General features: G+C 42.9%; 1 protein-coding gene across 22 annotated transcripts in view; it reads left to right on the forward strand.

The window, feature by feature from the left end:
* The window catches only part of LOC121736845 (plasma membrane calcium-transporting ATPase 3), a 188,316-nt gene that overhangs the window by 172,471 nt on the left and 3,468 nt on the right, over positions 1 to 12,377 (forward strand). For 11 of the 22 annotated variants that reach the window (XM_042128277.1, XM_042128278.1, XM_042128274.1 and 8 more), the window contains 4 exons: positions 415 to 626; positions 946 to 1,097; positions 1,991 to 2,038; positions 3,251 to 3,377. In XM_042128277.1, the coding sequence (XP_041984211.1) occupies positions 415 to 626; positions 946 to 1,097; positions 1,991 to 2,038; positions 3,251 to 3,377 (539 nt within the window). Of the gene's footprint in view, positions 1 to 414; positions 627 to 945; positions 1,098 to 1,990; positions 2,039 to 3,250; positions 3,378 to 6,532; positions 6,662 to 7,383; positions 9,324 to 12,377 lie in introns of those variants that run through there. The other 11 variants (XM_042128282.1, XM_042128290.1, XM_042128286.1 and 8 more) reach the window with 4 other exon arrangements.

Below are 12,377 nucleotides of genomic sequence, written 5' to 3' on the forward strand. Positions count from 1 at the left end.
ATTGATACTAGAAATTATATGGCAGAACAACGTTTGCCGGGTCAGCTAGTAGATCTATAGTTACTTGTTATTTTTCACTTCCACGTGAATATGACGACGTAAGCATCATTGGTCATTTTGCTTATGATACACTCTGTTGACACCAAGAGGGAACACCAGACATCATTTATATAGTTTACACAATATAGTGGTTCTTTCTTCTTATTAATTATTTACAAAGGCTAGTAATCACCTGCAATAATCACTTGCACTTATTACTAATCAAAATGAATACAGGCCATTATGTGACGTTTCCAATGTACCGCACAAAGATAAGCATGTATTATAATTTTTAATTATTCGATTAAATCATTATTAGTAAGGGGGTATGCAAGTTATCTTTTTTTTTTAAATAACACCTTTATCTATAAACAGGTGACCGCATACTGAACATCCCGTCGGGCCGCTACCAGGAGGTCGGCGCGGAGCCGACACAGCACTTCACCATCATCTTTAACACTTTCGTCATGATGACGTTGTTCAACGAGATCAACGCGCGCAAGATACACGGCCAGCGAAACGTGTTCGAGGGGCTGTTCACTAACCCGATATTCTACTCGATATGGATCGGCACGGCGCTCTCGCAGGTGAGAGAGAAGAGGGAATGGGTTAAAGACAGAGGGAGAGATAAGAGAGAGAGAAAGTATATTTCACTCTCTTTCTCTTTTGAAAATGAATAATAAGAGAATAATATTGGCGAAAAAGTTTGGCGCTATGAGCCATGTTGGCCTACCGCGGTGGCCTTAGATCGAGAGAAATGGAAAGCCTTGGGGGAGGCCTTTGCCCAGCAGAGGGACAGCATAGGCTCTTTAAAAAATTCAGTCTTGGCTCTTAAAAAATTCAGTCTTGATAACGTCGACGTCGATCTTCGTCAAGACCATAACACCCATTTGCCATGGGTTTCAGGTGATAATAATCCAGTTCGGCGGTATGGCGTTCAGCACGGCGGGGCTGAGCGTGGACCAGTGGCTGTGGTGCCTGTTCTTCGGCGCCGGGACGCTCGTGTGGGGACAGCTCGTCACCTCCATACCCACGCGCAAGATACCCAAGAAGCTTTCGTGAGTACTCTCGAACATTACAGTTAATATAAGGGTAAACATGAAATAGGTATTTCCTAGGGCCCTTCCAGACGACGATATTTGTTGCGCACTGACGACGCGTGTTTCTGATGCGCGTTTTCATTGCGTTTTGGCAAATATTACACGTTTTTTGACGCAAAGGTAACGCGTGTTTGTATCGATACAGACGCAAGTTGGACGCTATTGAAACGCACTTTACTGTGTCAAAAGCGGCGCTGATCGATACACAACGCGATATAAATGCGATACAAACACATTGCGTTGCGTTCGAAAAACGTGGCGTTTGCATCGATACAAAAATAGGATCGTGTGTAAAGGTTAAAACGTGTCGGCTTCCTTGCGTTTGCTGAGCGTTCAACATGCATTCGTATCGATACGAACGAGCGTAAAAAAACGTCGTGTGGAAGGGACCTTAGTTGTCCCCCTCATTAGGCGTGCGCGTTCTTGGGCGTGTGAGTGAGAGAACGCCGCGAGCGCGACGCCTATATGCAGTGCGCCCGAGAAACGCGCACGCCTGATGTGGGGTCAGCCTTATGGGCCGTTTACCTGCCCTGTGAGGCAGTGAAGTGGGCAACGCGAGAATGTAAATTGTGACATAATCTTTCTTGTTTAATCTAAATACCTATTATTTATACTAAACTAGAAAGAACATAGAAATTTACGTTCATAGATTACTGATTAAGTTTTAAATCACTCATCTTTTTAAAGTACTTTAAATATCTTATATTGTGTATTTCTAACTCTTTACACTGTACAAAATATGTTGAGAAGGGTAGGGTATATTATATTGTATAGTAATGTGTATATTTCATAATTCACTGTATACATAAAACCATATTATAAGTATATATTAACATGTAACATACGTATAGGTGTACCGGTTGCGAAATACGCATTATCATCGGTCGAGAGCCAACGAGGTTTTATTTTGATTTAAGTTTTACAGAACTCCCAAATGTTTCTTGGGAATCTAAGGCAGTGACACACGTCCGATGCAATTTCTATGGATTCCATAGTTGAGGTGGCTTTATGATGACGATAATAATTTAAATAAAATGCCACTTCATAAACTATAAGGTTTCATTTCGCTCTTCACCACTAAAAAGTAGTGGCGGCTTGGGTGGGTAGACCAATGTGGGTAGAAAATGAAACCAATAGCCTAGTTCATAAAGAGGCATTTTATTTGAACTTCTGTCGGTCGCGGTCGTATGCCCCCGTAATGGCCTGGACACAAAAACACGATACGACGTCGTGTCGTACCACGACAAAAAAACTACGACGCGACATCGTGACGTGCCACGATATACGGCACGACGCCGCGTCGTGGTGCAATACGACGTCGTATCGTGTTTTTGTGTCGCGGCCCTTAGATCAAACTTTTCCGGTGTATAGTTTCTATGGATTCCAAAATTTTATAGTATTCGGATGTGTGTAAATGTCTTTGTAGAGCCCTGCTTGTGTGGTCCTATGAATGCCTTCGCACACAGCTTATTTTTAACGGGAAATGAAGTCTCGGTCACGTTTTGTTTAGCTGTCTATCGATATAATACTTAAACATCAAGAAAAAAGAATCCTGTTTAAGTTTTTACATTTTGTACTATTTCCGTGCTAATAAAAGTATTTACACTACGGATTACTTGTATAAGGTTGTTATCTTTATCTGATATGTTAACAAAAACCATGACAGGCAGACAACTTCTTTCTATAATACGTTGGGTAAATGTTTTATTAGTAAGGAACTGACTATATAGTTGAATTTGATGATAAGAACAATATGACAAAGTATTTTGTACACTTGAAGCTTAGATTTGTTAAATTGCTTATCAATTTTGATATGGCGTTTGTTGTGAATTTAAAGATTGCTTCACAAACCCATTGTGCCATTAATTTAAAGTTTCATTCCCTATCCGTATAAATACTCTTACTAAATATCATTAGGTCACTTTCATAGCCATTTAATTATATAGTTGATACTATTATTATAATATTATTGTCTTGAAAAAAGTAAAAATTAAAATAATCGATATATTTCTCGATATATTATGATATCTTTTTGAACTTTGAAAAAAAAAAACAATTTAAAATTAAACTGAAATGTTCCATTTTTAAATTTCGCCCTAAAACCGCTTCAGATGGGGCCGAGGCCAGCCCGACCCCGAAACGATCCAGCCGGGCCCCGACTACGACTCCGACCTCGACAAGAAGCCCCGCGCGGGCCAGATCCTGTGGATCAGGGGCCTCACGCGCCTCCAGACTCAGGTATGACGGGGCCAACTGTGTCCAGGGGCCAAATTGGGGCCAAAGGGTTGAGGTAAACGGATGGACGCGTGCAAATTGCTTTTTCTCATCTACCCTCTTATTCGTAATTCACATGCCTGTTTTAGTTGAAATTTTTGATGAAAATATTTTAGTAGATATTTTAACTAAAATAAGCGTAATGCGATTATGAATGAGTTTTTGAATTTGGGTCTCGCTTCGAAAGACGATAGCTTTGACCTCAATTTCGATCTAAGTAGCTGGTAGATAAGTAGGTAGCGACTAATATTTTTTTCTTTTCAGGTTTTTTTTTCTATTCTTCTACGATTTGCACGTGTCTATCCTTAGGGAGCAATGTTGAGGGGGGGATTTGAAATTCAATGTTGGATTTGGATACGATTGGATTATAATCGAAGATTGTTTTGATTTTGATTACTGGATGTATAACTCTATAATATAATATAGTTTTATGAAATCCTAATATAACCTATGTGTTACTTAAGAATTCTATAAAATAGCAAAAATTAAAACAATCTTCGATTGGACATAAATGTGGGTATTTGTAAATTTTTATCAAAATAAAAGTTACTAGGTCGAGCTGAAAGTTTCTTGCAAAAACAGCGTCATTTATTTATTTTAACATTTTCTTGCACCTTACTGCTTTTTTGCAAGCAGCTTCAGCTTGAATATATCAAAGGCTGTGTTAAAAGACTGAAAAAGCGTATTTAAAAGTCACGTAGATTAGTTCCTTTCAAAAGTTGCCGTTAGTATAGAAGTGGCAAATTAATTTGTACCTTAAACAAAGAGGGATAAGTCTTAGTTTACAGAAAACTTAAAATCACATGAAAGTCAACAGGTCAACACTGCGGATTCTTTGGGCATCCTACGCTAAGTTATCGATGTATTTTGTCCATTATATACTCTTTTTTACCGCTGCATACAGAAGCAACACTATTATCAAATGCATCCATGCGCGCTGTATTAATAGTTCCGTTCCATACACATCATACGATTTACGTTACGAAAAGCCGGGTTATTCACAGTTCGATAACACTAAAATGAAAAATTCAAAACTTGATGAGAATCATATATTAATTTCGTTTATTTTTGTTTGATTTTACTTTCGATTCTGATTGATTTTGATTTCCCGATCGTTCCTTCTAAATTTATTTCGTACCTACACAGAGAAACACTACACAGAGTAACGAGTAGAATGCTATATTATTTTCGTCCATTTAACAGTAGACGGCGTGCGGTCGCATATTTCGGCGTATCTTTTATCCGTTGCATAAAACTGCGAGAAATCTGCGACCGGGCGCGCTAGTTTTTTTCTTATAGTACCTGGTTTCATGACATCCACCCGAATCTGACTTCTATCTTTATCTAGTCTATCTATTTCCGTACTGCGTGTCATAAAACCAGTCGCTACACGTAGTACATCGTAACTGCATGCGGACAGTCTGGCGCTTCCGAAAGTTGTTACTCGATGATTTTATTTAATAACGCCCCACCCGTACCCACCTATTGGCATGCGTTATCTAGGCTACTTATCCCTCGACCTCAAACAGTCGCTATGACTACCCATACTGTACATGTACCACAACGTATCGAATCTCTTTATCTATCTTTTATTTAGTCATACTGACTGTTTGATTTTTTTAATTAGAGTTTTTTTGTCTGTTTTTTATTTTTAGTTTTTACGATAGTGTTTTTTTTTTGCTTGTGATTCGCCCCGTTACATCCTCGCTACAGTCCCTGCTCGAGCGCGCACGCGCACGGCGCACGCGCACGGAACTAACCCGCGGACGCAGTAACATATAATTTCCGTATATTTTGTCCACTGTTTTTAATTATTTTAATGTGTTATTTTTGTACCGGATTGTGTTCAGTTACTGCTCGGGAACGTTTATTTGAGTGTGGAGTGGAGTTTTCTATGACACGGAGCATGCCGCGTGCTCGAAACTAACTCTAACCGGCCGTCACCTATCCTTTGCCGTTGTATTGTCAGTGTTTTTTGTGTTTATTTTTCATTTGGTTTTTGTTTGTTTTGTTATTTTTTGTTCCGTTTTGTGTACGTCGGCCCGTCGCGTCGCGGTATGTCAGGAGGTGGGGTAAGCGTCAAACTGCGACGGGTACTCAGTAGTCTGCCTTGCCTTGGAAGATTGCCTTAATTGTGTTATTTTGCGTATACCGTTAGGCTTGTCGTAGTCCGTATGTATGTTTTGTGTTGACGCCGGTGCAGACGGTGAGTATACTGTGTAGTACTAACGAGCCTCGAACGATACCCGATGATACTGAAGTGATACTGTTCAAGCTTAAACGTCGACGCTCCGATCGCGTTCCGGCCGATCGGAGAGTCGACCCCCCAATGATCCACCTCGGCTCCTAATCGGACTAACATGGCATGGTAGTGGTACGCTAAACATCTCTAAAACCCATTGCGAGCGCGCGACAAACGCGCGACGATAGCCGGAATTGTCGTATAGCGTAAAGAGGACACGAGTGTGACGTCACGCGGCAGCAGGAGTCCCGGCGTCGAGTAGGAGTAGCCACTCGCCCACTTAGCCAGTCTCGACTCGCAGGTAGCGGCGGCCTCGACTCGATCTCCCATTTAGTTTTAGCTTCTCATTTTGTTTTAGTTTATTTTGTCTATCTGTTTGGTTTGGCACCCGGTCATATATCACCGACACGAGCCTCAGGGCCGCATACATCGAACACCGAACACTACCCGACCGCCTTCCGCACGTGTCGGTCCCCGGCCGGCCTGGCCGCACTCGACTGTGATAAGCCGGTGCCATCTCCACGGACGGACGGACGGACCGACGGCATCCTCGTGTCTAACGACATCTCCCATCGACTTCCATGTACAGACACCTATACAGTATATTATTATATGTATATTTAATGTCTTACTCCGTGTTGGCCTGCTTGGAACGACAGATACGAGGGTACCCTCACTCGAACGCTCTGACGTCATCTCGAGACCCCCCTTTATTTTGTGTTGAACCTTTATTTTGTCTTAATTTGACTAACTTCCGGCCTATAACGGAGCGTCTAACACGCGAGCGGTAGACCCTAGCGGTAGGAGCGCCTAGATGACGTCAGCGAGTCGAGCATATCTGGCGAGGTTGTAAAGCTGGGGCTGCGTGCGCACGTAGGACGGTGTCGAATGGGGCGAGCCGCGCGTCGTAGAGAGGTGTTGTTGGCAGCCGCGGCCGGTGCTGGAGACCGAGGTGTAGTGGCGGGCGCGGCGCACGGCGGCGCGCATGCGGCGACGGACGCTCACGGTACACCCACCCCTAGCGAACCTCCCCCTAGTCCCCCTAGCCACTAGCTTCCCCTCCCTGCACCCTAGGACTAGTCTCCCTAGACTCTAGCGTGATTAGTGTCATCCCGCAACGAGCTTGCGGCAAGTTTTTCGACACTGTCTCTCTGTCTTTTCGCTGTGTGCTCTCATTAATCGCGAGGGGGAGCTCGACCCTGGACTTGTTTTTGTTGAAATTTTAGAACCCTCGGGACCGTCTCCCCGGAGACCCGCTCGACCCCGACTAGTGTCGATGACTTCCCGACAGCGTCCCCTAGTTTCCGTTCGTTTGTTTGCATCTCGGTTTGCGGCCGGAGTGGCGCTCGGCACCGTCCTCCCCTCCCGAGCACCTCCCCATGGGCCGACCTCTCCGCTTCGTACCTCATCTAGAGTCCCCGCCGCCGAGGTCCTCGGATCTCCCGGTGGTCGCTAGCACTTTTTGTTTAGCTGTGTGCATGGCCTCCCGCACGGGTCGTCCCGGGTCATTCGTTAGCTCTAGTCGTCGCGCGGCACAGGTCTCTGCATGCGTAGCGATAGAACGGACGCCACACTCTGAATACGGGCTGCGCTCGGCCAGAGAACATCCACACCACACTCGGTAGGGTCGCGGGGGGCGCGAGGGCGCGAATGGCGCGGCGAGGATGTGACGGCGGCGGCGAGGGGCGAGGGCGCGGGGCGGGGCGTCAGAGGTTGTGTTGGTTGCAGCTCCGCGTGGTGCGCGCGTTCAAGTCGACGCTCGAGGACCTCGAGGAGCGACTGTCGGCGCACAGCGCGGCCGGGCTCCGCTCGCGGCTGCGCGCGCCCCCGCAGGACATCGCCTACATCGACGACGACGGCCCCGCACGCACCGAGACCACCATATTCTGAACGCACACGCACGCCGCGACACGCACACACGCCACTGTACCCGCCCCCGCGCTGACGTCGCACGGGGGCACCTTTCGTTTTGTTTGTTTGCGACGCGCCCGCGCGCAATTCGTACTTAAAATCTCCCTGCGCAATCTCGATCGCTTGTCGCGGTTTCTCCGTTTCGGACGACGGATCGTCGAATATCGTAAATTTGATTAAGTGTTAAATTTTTAGATGTAGTTAGTCGATAGCAATAAAGTATGTGTAGACGGAGGCCCGGTGGGAGGCTCCGACCAACGTGCCTGCGATGTTTCATATTACCCGTTCGAGAGTTTAACGCGTCGACCGAGTGTCGCCTAGCGAGCGACCCGGCCGCTCGAATGTATAACGTACGCGTGGAACGCTTCAGTTCATGGATATATTGTAAATAATTAGGACGTTTCTCGACCTGCTGTTTGTATATCGGAGAACTACTATTTTATAAATCTTATATCTTTGGAATTGTACCTCTATCTTATGAGCCCTAGCTTTTATCGATATACCTAGCGCCTATACACTTTGTAAAACTTTTATCTCTTTCGCACCTTTTACCGTGTAGGTAGTCGAAGCGGATGGAATTTACGAGAACGACTCGATAACGGCTTTCGTGTTTTGTTTCATAGTAAATTTTGGGACCACTTTAACCCGTTTCTGCCTATAACAGGGATACAATTAGACCTACAGATACGATACGTTATTTTAGTCGAGATATACATAGAGAACGATTTGTAATATCTATTATAGCCATGTCTACCTGAAGTTCAGTATGAATGGACTCACCCTGTCGATGTATGAGTCGAGTGTGAGCGACTAGCACTAGCACTAGCTGTGCAGTCGCGTCGTATTGGGCGCCAGTCTCAGTAAGAACGCTCTATTTCAGATGTTAACGGTAAGTGTAGGTCTGAGTCGAGTAGGCTTCGCAGGAAGCCGCCCGCCCCAGTGCTGAAGTAGGTACACTACAGTACAGTTCAGTAGAGCATGAGACCCGTGTTGCACGTTGTATGTCCTCGGTACATACACTCTGGCTTAACGATTTACGACCTTACCGTCTAAGTACGATAACACAGTATCGCTCACGAGTAGGGTAGCGTTATGACGTTTACTTATTGTAAGGTGAACAACCGAGCGGCCATTTTGTGGCACGCACGTGTCGACAAAATGGCGGCTGTTAGATTGTAAGTACAGAGTATCAATTTGAGATGTTACTAAATTTTTGGTCTAGTGTTGTTTTTTTTTTTATTAATTTTGCTTCGCATGTATATGTGTGATCATGCTTATGTTACAGCGTTTGCATGTATACAGATGTCTGTGAGTATGCACAAGGTGTTATTTTTATTAGATGTTTGGTAGCGTTGTCATTTGATTTGATCTTTAATGCTTCTTTTATTTATTAAGTATTTTAAAACGCTAGATTTGCTTTAATAAACTTCGAATTTTGAATAAGTTCAGCTTCTCGAAACTACCAAACCTCTAACTCTAGTGTATAAGCGAATGTTTAAAACGAAAAGAATATAATATCTCCACCTAAATTTACACAATAAATAGAAAATAAGCATCAAACCATAAAACATAAAGGTGTTTGTATTTTTTATTTTTATCGTTGACTCGGTTGTGTGAGTACTTATTTTCTTATGAAGTTATTTTCTTTGTCTTACTGCTTTTTTGTTACTTATATTTTAGTTTTAAATACTACTTACATACTTAACCGGCATAAACATTAGTTTAAAAACTCATTTTAATAAAAGTATTTATTTCAACACGGATATTTTATTTAACCTCGAAGACGCTTCCAAATTCAAATACGCCGCGACATAGCTCACATACTGGATTTTTTATATTTTTTCAATCGTAGAAATAGTTATCACTCGGTATCTTTTAAATCTTTCATACTTATTTTTTTATTGCTGGATGCCCGATTACCCCGCCCGCGCTAGAGAATGACCCTTTCCTAGTTTTTAGGCACATAGTATCTAATGGATATGCTAAAATCTACTAAAACTTCTACTTTACCTACTTCCTTCGTAGAATCGGAGTTCTAAAACCAATCCGACCAAAAGGACGGCCGCGTCGAGACGACGGGCGACGTCGCAAACTTGGGGCTTCCAGTCGCAAAGAAGTCTATTGTCCGAAATAGATTTCTTTAATTCTTGGTTTTAGAATGCCTCGCAATCAATCTATTTTTCTATTAGCAACACAGTTTAGTGCGTATAGTACCCGCGAGAGTCGTGCGTTGCGCGCCAACTGACGCGTACGTCATTGTTTTACAGCAAAAAGCGGACATTTTGGCCGGTCGCAGGATATTTGTCAATAATTATTTGGCGGAGCACCGGAGGATCAGCGTGCAATCTGGCGGCAGCTCCCTGCCCGCCCTCAGCCCGCAGTCGCATCAGAGCGACGATTAAAAACGAAACTGACCATAAACAAAAGTTATGACATTAAAAAACCCGCGAAAAAGTTCCCGCGTTCCAGCTTTTGCCGCGTTTCGACAACTGCCAAAAACTTTTGTTCCAATTTTGAATGTATATCCGTAAAAAGAAAATATATAGGGTTTAAGACTTCGAAATGACTTACTAAATAATACTATTAAGTAAAATATTAGTCTGCAAATTATATAAATTATAGATTAAAATCTATGGTGCACTTTTAGATCGAATATATGTAGTCTCTTTAAAAACTCGAGTAGCCCGATTTATAAAGCGTTTCCTTAAAGGAGTATAATCGTCGTTTTTTGTATATAAAGATATATTTTATATATTTACTGGTCGAAAAAAATAATGCAAAATAATAAAAATATATAATGTGCCATGTTTAAAAAGTGGATTAATCAAGTGCTTTACTGAGTTAGGTTGACGATAATTAAATTTGCTTGTTTTGTTTTATATGTATGTACTCTGTCTGTCAGTATGTAGTTGTGTTAGTGTGTGTTTCAGAGTAAATTCTGATCATCGGCGCATGTAGCACAGACCGCTTGTGTTATGACGATGTGACTGTCGATGTGACTGTCCCTACTCTGGTTACGGCAGAAAACTCGGGGAGCTCAGAACTATAATGCCAGATTTTCATTTAACTCCACCACAAAACTTACATATAAGAAGTAGCTGTAGACGAGTGTTGTAGTCGACAACTCATTTGCTAGTTCGCTTAGGCCAAACGGCAAATCTTGGCTTGTTCCTGACATTTCACTAATCATAGTAGAAATTAGCATATAGATTGTAAAGTGATATGTCTTTGCCACCTTCTAGAGGAGCAAAGATCCTCCATCTCTTTTAAATTAATACAAATGTAAATTATTCAAATATTAGAGAAGGAATCTTAAAATGAAATTATCATCGTAGCATTATGGTTCTGCCCTCCCAACAGATATTTTGTTTACTTATTATGTTCATATTGAGTCAGTGTTTGATGTTATAACAAGTAGCATGTAGTAGTCACAGCTGTAATAGTGAACAGCCATCAACATACATCCACCCGGACACACCGACCTGGTCTTCCCGATTTTGTTTTCTTTACATTCACAAGCAAATTTAAATATCAACGTGCGTTCAGGTTCAAATTTCTAATATTTATACTCTAGGATAAATAAGTTTTTTGATAAATTCACTATATAATGCACTCGGTGTAGAAAATTGCCTGCTAAAACGTAGATTTAAAAATGTTATTCTAAAATATAGTGCTAAAGTTAGGTAACGAATGATCGAAGTTCAACTTTGTCGGACGTCTTATCGGACGCTCACTATAGTGTTTCGTACACGCCACATAGACTACACGGAGCATGGACTCGTATATTGGTATAACAGACTTTATACCGCTTTTTTGTCTCCTAATACTAGTAATAAAGTATCTATACTCCAAAGTAACTTTCATTTCACCCTCGCGTCCCTTTGGAGCTACATAATTAAGGTAAAAATCGTTTGGAGTTTTTTGTTCCGTGTGGGCGCGCGCCGGGCCCCGCGTCCGGCGGCGCCTTGGTTGTCGTCTCGATGTTAGACCGCTTCGCAACTAGACTCACCGTAGCGACTAGCATGCGTCAGTGGCCGCGGCGCGCGAGTTCACTGTATAGTGTATATCCTTCTCCACGCTTTGTATGTAAAGGTAGATACGTGTTAGACGTCCTCATTCGGTAGTAATGTGCTCGAAATATCGATTATCGATAGCTCGTAGCTCCGGTAGTTCGGTATCATCGTCGACAACTCGGTCGCACGTAACTCGTATCGCTGTATTTTACTTTCTAGTTACGTGCGGTGGACGAGTCGACGAGCATCAGTAGGACTCGATATCGATACATCAACCGCATTACTCGCCCATCACTACTCATACGCTTCTCTATTTTAGTTTTAGATTTAAACTACTCTAAAATCGAAATGGATCTAGTATGTGAGCGATCGTAAAAATATATGTGCTTTGCAAATATCGCATGGACGAGGGAGGGACCGAATACACACACACGCACACGGCGACGACGAATATATGTGAAGCTTCACACGCAGACAAACGCTATGTACATCGTCCGACGACGACTGTGTCGATATGTAACCACGTCGAAAGATACGGAGCCCTGGATGGAAAGTGTTAAATAGTTTAAGTGCACACACCATGAATGTGCTTGTTAAGGTGTAGGATACCCTGCGATTATATTTCTTTACCTACTCTATTTATAATTTGTCTCTTTCCTACATCTGTCTCGCTTAGCGCGGCACGCTTCGGTCCCCGAGATCTGTGAACATCACATTCGATCGCTATTCCCCTATTATGTTAACCGTTTCTGTTATTTTTATTTATGTTCGTGTACGTTCAATCAGTTCGGGAACAGC

The sequence above is a fragment of the Aricia agestis genome, chromosome 19, assembly GCF_905147365.1.
Source record: "Aricia agestis chromosome 19, ilAriAges1.1, whole genome shotgun sequence".
Lineage (NCBI taxonomy): Eukaryota > Metazoa > Arthropoda > Insecta > Lepidoptera > Lycaenidae > Aricia > Aricia agestis.